The 14,106-nt window shown below is 34.0% G+C and overlaps 1 protein-coding gene across 1 annotated transcript in view; it reads left to right on the top strand.

Annotated features, from left to right (window-relative positions):
• Positions 1-10,762, top strand: part of LOC131847165 (mitogen-activated protein kinase kinase kinase 7) — a 29,007-nt gene extending 18,245 nt beyond the window's left edge. The window contains exons 8-10 of the mRNA XM_059196644.1: positions 8,135-8,313; positions 8,964-9,074; positions 9,844-10,762. Of these exons, the coding sequence (XP_059052627.1) occupies positions 8,135-8,313; positions 8,964-9,074; positions 9,844-9,921 (368 nt within the window). The 3' untranslated portion in view covers positions 9,922-10,762. The remainder of the gene's footprint in view (positions 1-8,134; positions 8,314-8,963; positions 9,075-9,843) is intronic.
• Positions 10,763-14,106: the final 3,344 nt, after the last annotated feature.

Raw genomic sequence — 14,106 nt, forward strand, 5'->3', positions numbered from 1 at the left:
TTTATGAGTGCCGTATAAAATAGGAGTTCACTAGTTATTTTGTAAAAATTTAATTAACAGCTTGTTTTCAGTGTGATAGTTTTCGTGTTTTTCTTTGATAACATAATCATCATTTGTTATTACTTTTTTTACACTGCGACATTCGTTTGTAAACAATTACACAAGCGACTATACGCGAAGGCGAAGCGGTGCCACGTATGGCAACATCTAGCATCTCGCTTCTCGGCCGCTGTCCAAAATTACGACCGCTCTAAATTTATTTCCAATGTTAACTCTTTTGTTGTAAGAAACGAAATCTCGAAGCGTCGTTAATAAACAACCCTCTTTGATGATTAAAAATAAAATTTGTTTACATGTCCCGTTATCACGTGACAGGGAGCAACTGAGTATTCTGTAATGAAAAGGTTTGGTGTAACTTTACTATGCCTGATGACAATGCGTTGTGTAACGGTCAAGTATTCTTTTCCCCATGTTTTTAATTTTTGTTCTTTAAATATAATTGAATATATATGTATGTCATTGAGTGTCAAGACAATAATAAAAGCAACGTTTACAAAAAAAGTTTACATTTTTGGTGATGATTTTAACAACGCGCATTATTGTCTCTAATTCGGTAGGCAATCATTGAAAACTATCGTAAATCATTAGCGGAGAGACATTTTGCAGACGGCGCCTGTAGGCAGTGATTCAGTCTGCAATACGATTGCCTTTATAGCTGCGATGGTGGCGCAGAGCGGCCGGGACGTTGGCATCGACACCGCTACATGACTAACCGTGCCCGCTCTAGATACAATCAAAATATGTGACAAGTTTATTTCTATTCGGAACAACACATTCTGCCCCGCTCGATATAGTTGAACATCTGCGGATTTTTTCGACGACATAAGTAGGTCGGGGCTTACTCCTGCGTCACGCGCTGCTCGAGCTGTAACCGCACTGTGTTGCGTTTACACGAAATTGTTACGCAGTTTTGCGACGACCTCGCCACTGTTACCCATACCATAGTAAGATCCAACCCGCTCACTAACATCTATAATATGCCACCCTATCACCTGTGTATATTCCCTTGGAAAAAACACTTTAACATTGCCAAGATTTTTTTCAATCCTGATTGACGTTTACATCATGTGTTGTCATTGTTATGTCTGTATATTTCATATTTCTTTTTTGTTGTATCTTTTTCTAACGTAATATAATTACAACTGTCAAGATTATACATATAATGATAAAAAGTCTTTCACAATTATATAAATGTCCTCATACGGGAAAAAAACAAGTTGTTACTTATTTTTATGGAATGGGCTGTATGTAAAAAACTTAGTTTTGCTCTTTTTGTGACATTAAATTACTTGTGATAATTGATTATAATTGTGAAGGTATGTATACCTATGTGTTCTGATGTGGCAAAGGGGCATCACGCATCACAACCCGACTTGGGAGCACTCCTCTAAAATACTCGCGTGACTCAGCGCGCTATTTCACAACGCTACCTTTGCCAATAGCTTTTGTATTACTTCCTATTGCTACTATAGATTCTTCCACTGAATGCCCACTTTGATTGGAGAGTTTCTTAGTTTGAAAACGTTTAGAGTGTTTACAGTTTATTTCTGTATACCTGTTAATATTTAAGAATTACGTAATCCAATCTTAACTTTTTAGAAAACTTGATATTTATTTTAAAAAATCTTTGAGTACAATGCCAGTAGTTATATCAAAGGAATACTTTAATAAATAAAATTTAAAGTAGGTATTATTACTATACAAGTTGGGATACTTTTAATGATTCTGAATAAATAATAGAATTGTTTTTGGAACTGTACAATTCATCATAATCTGTAATGTTTGAACTATTTGACTTTATTATATTTCTATCTCTAAGGATAAACGAATCAATCAATAATGAATTGATCGCTATCGTAGGCTTGAGAAAGAACATGACACCAGAATTTGCAATATGATTTTACCTTTTATTCGCATCAACAGACTATTCGAAATCTAATATCGATGATTTCCTTTGCCATATGTCTATATATATATATGTGGGCCATTGCTTTTCCACTCCATTAACGCATCAGAATAAGGAAGTATCTTATATGCTAAATGTTTTCAATAACTTATAGCCTTTTATATTGAATAAATAGTACATTACATCATGCTTAGTGTAATAAAAGTGCCCTACTAAAGACGTCACCAGCTATAATTCTGTATCTAATCCACTTCCGACACGCTTCGCCGCCCACAACTCGTAGTAAACAAAACCACAACAACATTCTTCAAATCCAATCAAATTAGTTAATGTTCACGTAAATTCCGTAGTCGAGTAATGAGATAAATATTTATGGGAGATTTTTTTCATAGCTTAAACTGCCTAACCAGGGCGAAGGTATATTAACTTCTGTTGTCTGTCAGTAAAGCATAACAAAAAAATACACGAATATATATTTGAATGTTCGAACTACATTAATTACATAAATAGATTCAGTATTTTTATTAATTTGTCTGTATACTATATTAATTCAATCTATATTCATTAATCTTGTTACCAAACTCTACCTATCCCGTGTATCTGTATTTACGTCATTAATAGTTATTAATAATAATAAATTACGTAATATGGAATCTTTACGTCGTCTCGCCTGTCCTAAGTAGTTACTGTTTTGTATCCACCATCATGCGATTCTTTGATGTGATCTGGATACAATCACCTATATAACGCATTAACGGTGACTGCCCCAGATCTAGTTTGCAGTTGAAGTTGGCACGTAATTGTAAACTGCCCTCTTTATGAGAGGCAGCTAAACACCTAAATAGCGTCTTTCATACGCTACATGAACATCTGTAGGTACCTCGATGATTCACTGCAAATCATTACCATTTTTATATATTGTTTAAGTTTTTCATATTCTGAAACTCTTTCTTCATTACCAATGATGTCATTCTCACAATAATATCTTCCAATCATAAAGACAGCCTTTCTTCAATAAAATTCAATAAAGATGAGAAATGTATATAATTTTAGCTTTAGTGAATCACCAAGTCTGTTGGCCTCTTCCAAACCACATGTATTATTGTCCTTTGGAGACTTTAAAATTACACGCAAGGACGCCTAAATTCGCTCTGTGGATATTTCCGGATCGAATGGAAGTGTCTCCGGTGAATCAGACTTTTAAATTTTGGATGTAAGACGTAATTCTCTGTCACTCACACAACGTGATTCCTACATTAAAAGTTTGGACATTCTGTACATTTTTGGCACTCGCCGTTGAAATAAGCGAAGGCATTTGATTTATACGAAAACCAGTCTATAGATTGTGTCACTCTGAATACAACACAAATAAATTTTTATTTTTATTTCTTAAATACTTATATAATATTGTAATTTTTTTGTTACTACGTACGTAAACGTACTACATACGTAGGGCGGCATTAAACAAAATGGAAATAAATTAATAAAATATTTTACAGTAAATATTATCTTTATTGTCATATTGACTACAAAAATTTACCGACTCATATTTTCGTATTTTCTCTGATATATACCTATTTCATTCACAAGTCTGACCGTAAGCAGTAGAACACCTTATTTAGTAAATTATCGAATATATGGTTATAGTTGGTAATATCATACCCAAGTCATCCAAAATCGATTGACATTTTAAATCGGCAACAATTTATAAACATCTGCCTGTTTGGCCGGTGTAACTATAAATCTGCTAATAGAATAAGCGTCGTTCGTGGACAGTTCCGCAAGATGTCAGCGGAGTGACGCAACTAGAGCAGTCTGCGGCTCGTCGCGACGCCAAATTGAAAACATATTAATGCCGCCGATCAAAGAGTTCGCCTTCAAACGATGGATTTATGGTATTACAAAAATCGCACAGCCTTCATAAATTTTAGCTATATACTAACACGCGGTATTTGTTTTACTAATAATCTACACTTCCATCCTAAGAATTGTTCACTCTACCTGGAATACATAATTATTTTTCCTTACTCCCTAGTTTATACAGAACCGCTTAGGTAATGCTTATGGAAATGTTTTTACTTCGTCCACATAAACAGGGTTTACGTGCTCCTCTTTTTCCTTTCATTTTCATTAATCATCTCAAAGCGTACGCGTAAATTCTGGAAAATTTTGAGTTTTCCCTCAGACAGTAGGCGATCTATGTAATCATGATTCTTTTCTATCAACGCCTGTATATCGCATACTGGTGATCTTTATATCGTGCCAGAATAAGATGGGCATGTGATTTACAGTTCCTGGTTTTAAATTTTATGGTTCATCGATGTTTTCAGTCGTTAAATGTTTAGATTAGTCATGATCATTGAGCTTGCCGGCCGTCGAAGGAGAGTCTGTCAACGCCCCTCGACACGCCCGTCGCTAGTACATCCCGTCCTCACTTACTACTCGTTAATTACCGCTTCCGCCTGAACGGAATTGCTTGCACAAACATAAAAACTGTGTATGTAATACGCTTTACAAATTTTTATTTATTATTTTCGTATACCTGTTCATCCGCCTTTCTATTTTAGAATAATCAATTTTGCTAAGATAATCTGCGCTAGATAGATAAGACATAATGAACTTATATTACTTTTGTCGCAATTGTCGCTTCCGCGTTTCATGATAGTTACGTCCCATACTTATCTCACCATGAAATGTTACAGAGCAACATCTTCGTAATTTTTATTTACATATAGTAAATTAGTTAAATAAAACCTATAGGTGCCAAGATATTTAAACAGAATTCATAACAAACTACACACAATATAAATATAGTAAGCTTTTGACTAAAGTAGTCATTTAGAGAAAAGGCAACGTACACTACGAAAAGCCGAAGTCAGAGTTTCGTCAGGAAAGTTTGTTCATATTCTGCTACGAACTTAATTTGTAAGTTTTGAAACTTTTATTTAACATTTTTATGTGTAGTCTGTTGATAAGTTTGGCCAACAAAATGTAAAGTTTTGTCGAGTCGACAGAACGACTTCGTTCTGATACTGGTATCCCGATTTGTAATTTTGTTCAGAAGGCTTCCAGAATTTTGCTGTTTCAAATATAATTCGCTAAATTAAATTATGCTTTGTGGTTGTGATGTAACGTAAGTGCCCCCTCATATTCAACTTCCGATGCACATTAAGATTTACGCGTTGGATTATTCTGGACTCTCTTTAAGACTGTATAAGTTATACTTTGGATGTAATGAGCTATTAAAACACGACGTTGGCACGCTACTCAGGTCATATTGTTTTAAGAGCTATTCGTCTCTAGTAGTATTTCATTAGAATAAATTAATACTTCAATTTCGTTAATTCTTATTTTCTGAAAAATTTAGCGATATGTTATAAGATTTGTTGTGGACGCTTGAATGTTTATTACTGACACATAATTATACTTACTACCTTATATAGCTATAGTAAGTATAAGTATGTGTCAAAATTATAATATTTTTTCTCTTTTTCGGTAAGAAAAGCAGATAACTTATTTTTTATTATTATACTTTTAACAAACAGCAGGGAATTGGCACATGACATACTTTATGAATTCGATTCTTGAATCTTGCGTAGCCTATATAAATTTGTATTGTTGATATGACATGAATTTACGTCGGGCTTACGTTGTTTTGCGCACTGCACCTTGGCCAATGCACATCGCAATCGTTCTATGAATTAAAGCTGGGTATAATGCTGCAATCGGGCCCTAAATTAACCCTGTCGTTCGTACGCGTCACCGTTGCAAGTCGAAACATTGTCCGGCGCTCGTCCAACAAGCCCTGCTAATAAATATGTGATCACGCTACTTGTACAGGCGTAGCGAATGACGGTTTGTGAACGCAGAAGATAGCAGAGATTTACAACTGAGTGATCTATGAAGTGCACGGGTGCGGCGGGTCACTCGACGCCGGTGCCGGGTGCAAGAGGCATCACGCCGTAGGCGCAGGTCGTCGACCGGCTGCAGAGAGCGGTGCGCGCGCGCCCTCCCAGAGAAAACCGCCAGAAAACCTCGCGAAGGGTGGCAGCACACGGTGTCCGCATTTAGCTCGGGCTGACGTCGCTGAGTCACCGCACCGCGAATAGCGGGGATTTGTTCGTTGCACCACTCGCTCCCGGCTCTCCCGTCGATTATTTTGAGCGGGCGGTGGCGTGCACAGCAGTGCTCGGCGCACTGTCTCCGCGAGAGGACGCGCCATGACTCCACTGCCCGCGCCGCCCGCTCGCCTCCGCCGCATCGACGCGTGCACCGCCTCCGCCGGCATCGTCACCACCATCAGGGACACAGTCAGCTGTAGTTGGATATTTTACAGTGAGTGTCCGCTGCCGCGCACCACACGCGTCTGTTGGACACTACTCGCTCGCTGAAAACTTACACGACGCGGAAACTCCGCCGCCCTTCACAATGGGCAGCGCTTTTGCGCCTCCGTTCTAATCGCCCTTGACTCGCGTAACTACTACATCTTATTAACTCAGCAAATCGCGACTTTATACACAGTTGAGGTTTACGCGGCTATAACAAGTGTTTATATACAAATACCCATTGGATATATACGAAACAACATTTTCATAAAATATTCCAATTTGTTTATGAAGTGAATTAAATATAGAGTGGAAAATACTAAGTGTATACGAGGTTTCAATTCCCATATTAGTTCAAAAGTAGTTGTAAGTACAATGTTTTATTGTTTACATTCACAACTCGAACATGTCAAGAACGTCGTATTCAATCTATGCTTATTCTAAAGTTATCACTTCTACGTTTAGTGTATTAGGATTCAGAGGTGATCTACAACGTTTGGTTGCCTTCTATAGTACGCTACTGCCATCTGTATGCGGAAAAAAGAAACGTTCGCTGAAAGCAGAAATCTAGGTGAAGCGTCTGACATCAGCAACCCAAAGTAAATTTAACTCTTGACGTATTTAACCCTGCCGTGGGACTGCGAGTGATTCCTCTAAACACAAAGATTGTTCTAGCGTTGTATACCAAGTTCGTGTTAATAATTACTATTGTGCCGAGCGCAACACCATTGTTCCTGGAAATCTATCACGTAATGCAAGACCGCTAAGTAACTAAATATAATTTGTATTCTTATCGATTTGTTTGTATTTTCTATTTCTCTTTATGCAAAGTTTCAGCTCAGTAATTACTGTCGTCCGTTCTAGATAATAATGAGACAGTAATAATTCAATTATTAAATCTTACTTCCTCTTATGTTGCATCCTAATATTACATATTAAAGCTTAGTACTGAAGCATAATTATATAATGTTTACAATAGATAACATTAATATGTCTTGTATGATAACATAATTACAGATACCTAATCATGGACAATTGAAATAATAATGTGCTATACTATTGTAATGTGTAATACAATGTAAACATAGTTTGAATTAAAAAAGAAGTATTATCCAAAGACGCTAACTGCGTCTTTCTTATTAAAAATACAAGTAATGATTTTATACACATCAAACAAGTTTCTTTGCTAATTCTTCTTGACTGAATTTGCATTTAGAATAAACGGCATAATAATACAATTGCTGCTTTTTTTTAAGTTTATTTAGATACAGATTATTTCTATTCCATGATACACTGGTTCATTCATTCATATATCAGTATACCAGGCTATCCATAAGTATCCAATGGAATAGTAGGTATTATCATATTTTGTTATCATTGCCTAGGCGTGACTTCCAGAGGAACAGGTATCTAGTGGAATCGTCCGAACAGGGAAAAGAGTAACAATATTCGTACTGAATATTGATTGTAAAACAAATAAACTTGCTGTTTATTACATGTAATTTAAGTTAAGTGATATGAAATTGTTAAAGTTATAAGTGGTGTTTTTGTTTTCATTACAATATGACGCAGCGCCATCTAGATTAAGACAAAGCCAATCTTGTTTTATGTGCTAAACAAATATTTTGTTTCTATAAATAAGTATTATATAGAGGACATATTACATAGAAGACACCCAAATCAACAAAAGTGAAAAGCTTTGGTCGGACAAGCAATGATAAAAAGCAACCATCAAAACACAAAGCAATGTTAACTATGTAGCCAGTTCTTCTCATGATAATTCCATGATATATAAATCTTTTATATGTACATAAATTATAAATATTTGTGGTTTTGTCTGCAGATAGCAGTGGGTCGACGCAAGGCGAGGGCGTCGTGCCCCCACCTGAACCTGACCCGGCGCTGGACTCCATGCACACGATGCTGGAGCCACATCTGAGACCCATCTCCCCTGACCTCAATAACGAAGAGTCTAAGCGAATATATGAGGAACATAAGCAACTAGCACCTGAATATCTTAAGGTTAGACCAACCACCAAATAGTAACTAAATAAGTGAACTACTCTCATATAAAGCTAAGTAATTTGTGTTGGTTAAATGTACTAGCCTCAGGACCTACCACTTCAAATTGAATTAATATTTAATGTTAAATATATCATATTGAATTATCGATAATAGTATATAATATCACGCTACGACCAATAGAAGCTGAACAGTAATGAGATGTTGCGAAAAGCGTGGAAAATGTGATACAGAAGAAGTTTCATAAGTCAGCTAATATTAAATGTATGAGTTATGATAATTAATTAAGAGTCAAGGTTTATTACCTCCTTTCCTCAAACCTCTCTCTCTATCTCTTTCTTTATAATATTAGTATAGATATTGCTTATAAACACAAATAAAGAATACCGTGGACATGAGAACCTCCTCTTTTGGCAGTTGGTCGAAAATGTATTTAAATATATCTATCAGTTGTCTAGTATTCATATTACAAGCTGTGCTTTGTTTGGGACTAAATATATGTTCAAGGCTATTTATTATCGTTAGATATTTATTAATTATATTACGCCACATCACGCGTTATTAATTTTCAGTACATTGTCGAGTTAATTTATGTTATATAATTTTTGTAAAAACAATCCTATTAAAATAATATTTTTTATGAATTTTAGGTTCAAACAGAATTAGCGTTTTTAAGTAACAAAAAATCAGAATTGGAATCACAGATGGACGAGGAGGAGTTACGACAAAAAAGAGAGATTATACAATTAGAAAACGAGAAGGTAACTATTTTGTTTTTTTAACATGCACAGTATTAATAGAATCACTGATTATATAGATATGTTGTATATCGATATATTCAAATTCAACCTTGATGGACGTCCTTAAGTAGTATTACCACACTATATCTTATAAGTTTACAGTCATAATACAACATTTTACATTTCCGTCCATGATAAATAAAATTTATATCAATTGTATACTTAAACAAAGTCATTTATTCCCATTTATTCAACCGAAACACAGCTTACAAAGCTGTATTGCGTACAACTTTGTACAAAGTCTACTTCTAGTATAAAAAATATTTGTTGTGTTTATCATTACCCCAGAATTAGTTTGAAACGTAAGCTTTATGATCACTTTAGTGTTAGTTATTCTGTGGTTACATTGCTAAAATAAAAACATAGAAATAATCAATGCTGTCAAACCATTGTCCACGGCCTCATAGTTGCAATAATTTTACTTATTTTATTATGTTATTGATTCTCTGTTTGGCGTGCATTGATGATCTAAATGTTTCTATATAAATCTGGAAAGACAATCCGACAGCATCGACGACCTATACCATATATGTGACAACCATCACGGCTTCTATGTATATATGAACAGCACAGAGATATTACGTCATTATGTTATATATACCTGTTTTAACACATGCGTTGCCATTTCAGGTGACTAAATGTTCATGCCTTTAGGTAATTTTATTTTCATATGCGAATGCATAGCTAATTATTAATGCGGAAAAATAAAATCAAACATCATTTGTTTCAGGAATCCCTAATCAAGTTGTACCAAAGTCTAAGAAAGCAATTGGCACGAGTGGAAACTGACAATTGGCCACATGAATGACGGCGTCCAGTCGTTACTCACACCCCAGGGACCACAGCGTGACCACCGCGTGACCACGTTACCACCAACCCTACTCTCACGCGCCCGCTTTTGTGTACGACTGCCAAAAACTTTGGAGGCTATCACGGACAACTACCACAGACAGATATATGTAGATGCCGCAACGTAACAGTAGTAACGTACTTACCTATTTTTTCTGAGCTAAGAATAAATAGTACTTATTACAGATATTTCACTCCAGATTCTTAAAACGCATCTGTCGTACAAAACAATAAAGTATGATTTAGCATGCGTGCTATGCTTATCGGAGGCCTCAGGCCTAACGCACTCAGATACTTAGAAGGACAGAGACATGTCCGAAATAAGTGCAATAGAGCCATTCATAAACTACGGTACTTTATATATTAAATATAACGTAACAGCATATAGTCTCAAACTAAGTAGAACCTGTACAATGAGTAACTAGACAAGTAATATACATACATAAATATTTATGTATAATAAATAAAAGTAAGATATAAACTAATACAAATAACTATACTCATGAATAGAAATGTATGTATGTATGAATACAAAACTAAATAGATTTTTTACCATCATAATAGGAAATAGTTACTATACAGATTGAATTACGTGCGGCATCTGTTTTTGTCTGTGACAAACTATACTGATCTCAATATCACACTAATGAGCCTTCGTTATATTGTGCCTGTGTACAGGACCATATATATAATTGCATGTTGTGTATGAATTTATTAAGGTATAGTCATTTGCAGTGCTTTAACTTTAATTATAGGTGAAAACGTCGTCTAACCCGTTATGTTAGTTTTTTTATTACCATTTTTATATAGTAATAATGTTAAAAAATTTGATTATTACAATTAATTTAAGTTTGATATATAAAAAACTCAAGATTAGTACTTGAGCCTTGCCGAAGAGACTAGAAACTAGATTAACATTTGGCGAATAAACTTTAATACAAAATTTCATAAAATTATTTATTCAATTCAATATAAATAATAACTTCAAAAAAAGGACTTCAGATACGAATGTTGAAAACATACATACACATATATACAACATAACATACTGATTAAAAATTTAACTAGAAATCTAATATCAGATCCTCTCTTTAGTTTTTTATGTATCTATGGCTATAGTGTAGTGTAACTTACGTAAACAATGTAATCGGACAAGGTATGTTTCCTATAAGCTTGACTACAAGTGCTGCACCCAACGTTTACGTCATACTGAAGTAATACATGTTCAAAATTTCGCCATGCTTTATTTTACAACTGGGCCACTAGTTGTCCTGCTTCATATTCCCTGATAACTCCTGAGTTTTGTAAATATTAATATAAATATATAGTCTGTCACTCTGGAGTAAGTACCTTTCAAACTGCAAAAAAATCACAAATCGGTACAGTGATTTTAACCAGAGTTCACAGTGCTTATAACAAAACATTTCATAATATGGCCTACGAAAAATTATCACATTATGTTAAATTGTAATATTATTTTTGGTCTGTATTACAATATCGTCTTAATGCAGAAGTTTATTACAAAAATACTGTAAACTATATGTAACTGAAATATTTAGTATAACTTTGTCAATAATTCAGTATTTTAAAATATTTCGTACACTATTATTTCCATGCTCAGTGTAAGTCAAAAAACGGGAGTACAGCACTTGCGGCCTAATTATGTCAATATTACTATTTATCTACTGTAATCCCACCACTAATGTTTTTGTTTCATTGTAGTGTATTTGTATTATTTGTTATAATGCATATATAGGCACGTTTTAGTGCTTATTTATATGCGCGCAAAATACGAATGAGAAGGTATTATTATCGGTAATGTAATGTGGCAAATCGATTGTTTTGCACATCTGCATTTGTTTGATAATGTATAAACTGTAAGATAGTTAAGTATAAAATGTTAAGTTTATTAATAAATAAAATAATGTAATACTTCTTTCTATTTTATCCTAAAAACCTAGTTACAAAGGAAATTGGTCATTTAAACTACACCATAAATTAGGGTAATCAGTAAAACAAATTTCAGTCCAAACAATATTTATTCTCAACTCGCATCATAATTTAGTTTATTGGAATGGTGAATGTTATATTAAATAAATTGCGACTTTTGGCACTGTCGTCTGGTAAGTTCATCAAAATAGTGAGATTCCAGAGTTTTAGAAATGCATTCTCGATATTATCATCAAACACTAGATACACATACTTCTATCAATTGAACAAATATTCTTGTAATAGCTTATTTACAATAATTACACTTTTATCTAAATAGCCAACTACTTTTATGTCGAGGTCAACAGACGCCTCAAAATACAGCGCGATATTTGTTGACTATGATAGAAACTCGGATTTTTACAACACTTAAAAGATTTTACAAAATATCTTCATACATATACAGACCTTGAATCTCATAAATATTCTTTTACATTTACACAACTAATATGTGATGTATCCCGTAAATTCATTCAACATGCCAATACATTCTACAATGAAATTTACTATTTAGTGATATGATTATAATTTAACCAGCAATTCAAATTATTATAAGCGAATTAAAACCCAATCACTATTATTTAAATGTAATTTTACATAAATAATTCGGCATCGAGAGGACTAAACCAGGCTCTCGTTTGAGTCACCATCGAGCGCCTCGATAATATATTATTAAAATATAAAAAGGAACAATAATTTACACTAAGAAATATACACTTCGTTGTTTACGGACTTGATACACGGCTATCATAGAAATCTCTATAAGAACAAAATATAAAGGCAATTCCATCAAGCCCCTTCTAACAGAGCATATACACTAAAATTTTATCATTTATTCCTATCACTTCGAAATCTCATAAAAATAATTAAGGCAACAGTTATATTATTTAATGGAAATATAAATTATTTTTTATAACTACAGATTCAACGTCTAATTTTCTAAGCTTGTGACAGGACTTTATTGAGATACTTTAATACTCTCTCTTTAATTCATTGTAGATTAAGGCATATCACACAGAGCTGTGCCGTACCGTCATATCTTTTTCAAAAACTCAGTTATTTACGTAAAAAGTAACAAACTACGAGTAATCAAACCCCGCAGCTGCTAACAAAAACGCGATAAAGCTGTACAAAATTAAAATGATACAGTATGTAATTGTCTGTGTCAAAATCAACTCTCTGGACACTAGCATCGCACGCACATCTGTCCATGTCAACCGCCTTAACAATAACAATACGTAACACGAAAGTCCCTTAACTATAATAATCTCACACTAGACAATCCTACTGAGTGTATTAAAAACCGTGCAAAGTGAAATAGTTAAAAATACTTAAAATAATCAACATTTCGACTACATAATTTCAATTAGCACTGCGTAACTAATGCTCATGGCAGTGAAATACTATAGTAACAGATATGAGTCATTTACAACACTTATATAAATGCAGTGTTATGACTGCTCTCACCCTGGATGGAAAGCTGCTTTGAGTCACAAAAAAAATATTAGAAAGTCTTTGAAATTTAATACTCTTACAAATCTATTTATTGGCTTAAACAGATAGGATGACACGACCAGCGACGTGTAGAATATATAAACAAAGAGACGAATATTGAAACTAATAAATTGCTAATTAATAGCTTCGCGGATCGTGCTTATCCTATCGGAATAAAACATGTGGCAAACTCGTAAGGCAATTTGGCAAATGTTCATGGCACATGCCTCTAGCCATACTAACCAATTTAAGAATTATAAGAATGAAATAAAAATGCATTTAAGCCTAGTGGCCAACTTTAGCACCATGAACTTTACATAAAATGCAAGGAGTCTTAGTATAACACATTGGCGTTCTTGGAATACGAATACATTGGTGTATATAACCGAGTGTATTTAAAGGTAAGTCCGTAGCAAAATATAATGCAAGTGAGAAGTTATTTTTTGTATGCGATATTTGTATTATATTTTCTCAGCGAATTAATGTAAACATGATTGTAATACAATTCCACATAGTAGTAATAGCAGTTTAGATATTTAAAATTTGTTCTCTTAGACTTTGCTAGGGACATACCTTAAAATACACTAAATGCATTTAATTTTACTTATTAATGAAAAATAAAGTATTTTATTGCAATTCAAACACCACACACTTCCGTTGC

This window comes from Achroia grisella, unplaced genomic scaffold (assembly GCF_030625045.1).
Source record: "Achroia grisella isolate CSIRO2021 unplaced genomic scaffold, CSIRO_AGI_Agris_v1 utg516, whole genome shotgun sequence".
In the NCBI taxonomy this organism is placed as follows: Eukaryota; Metazoa; Arthropoda; class Insecta; order Lepidoptera; family Pyralidae; genus Achroia; species Achroia grisella.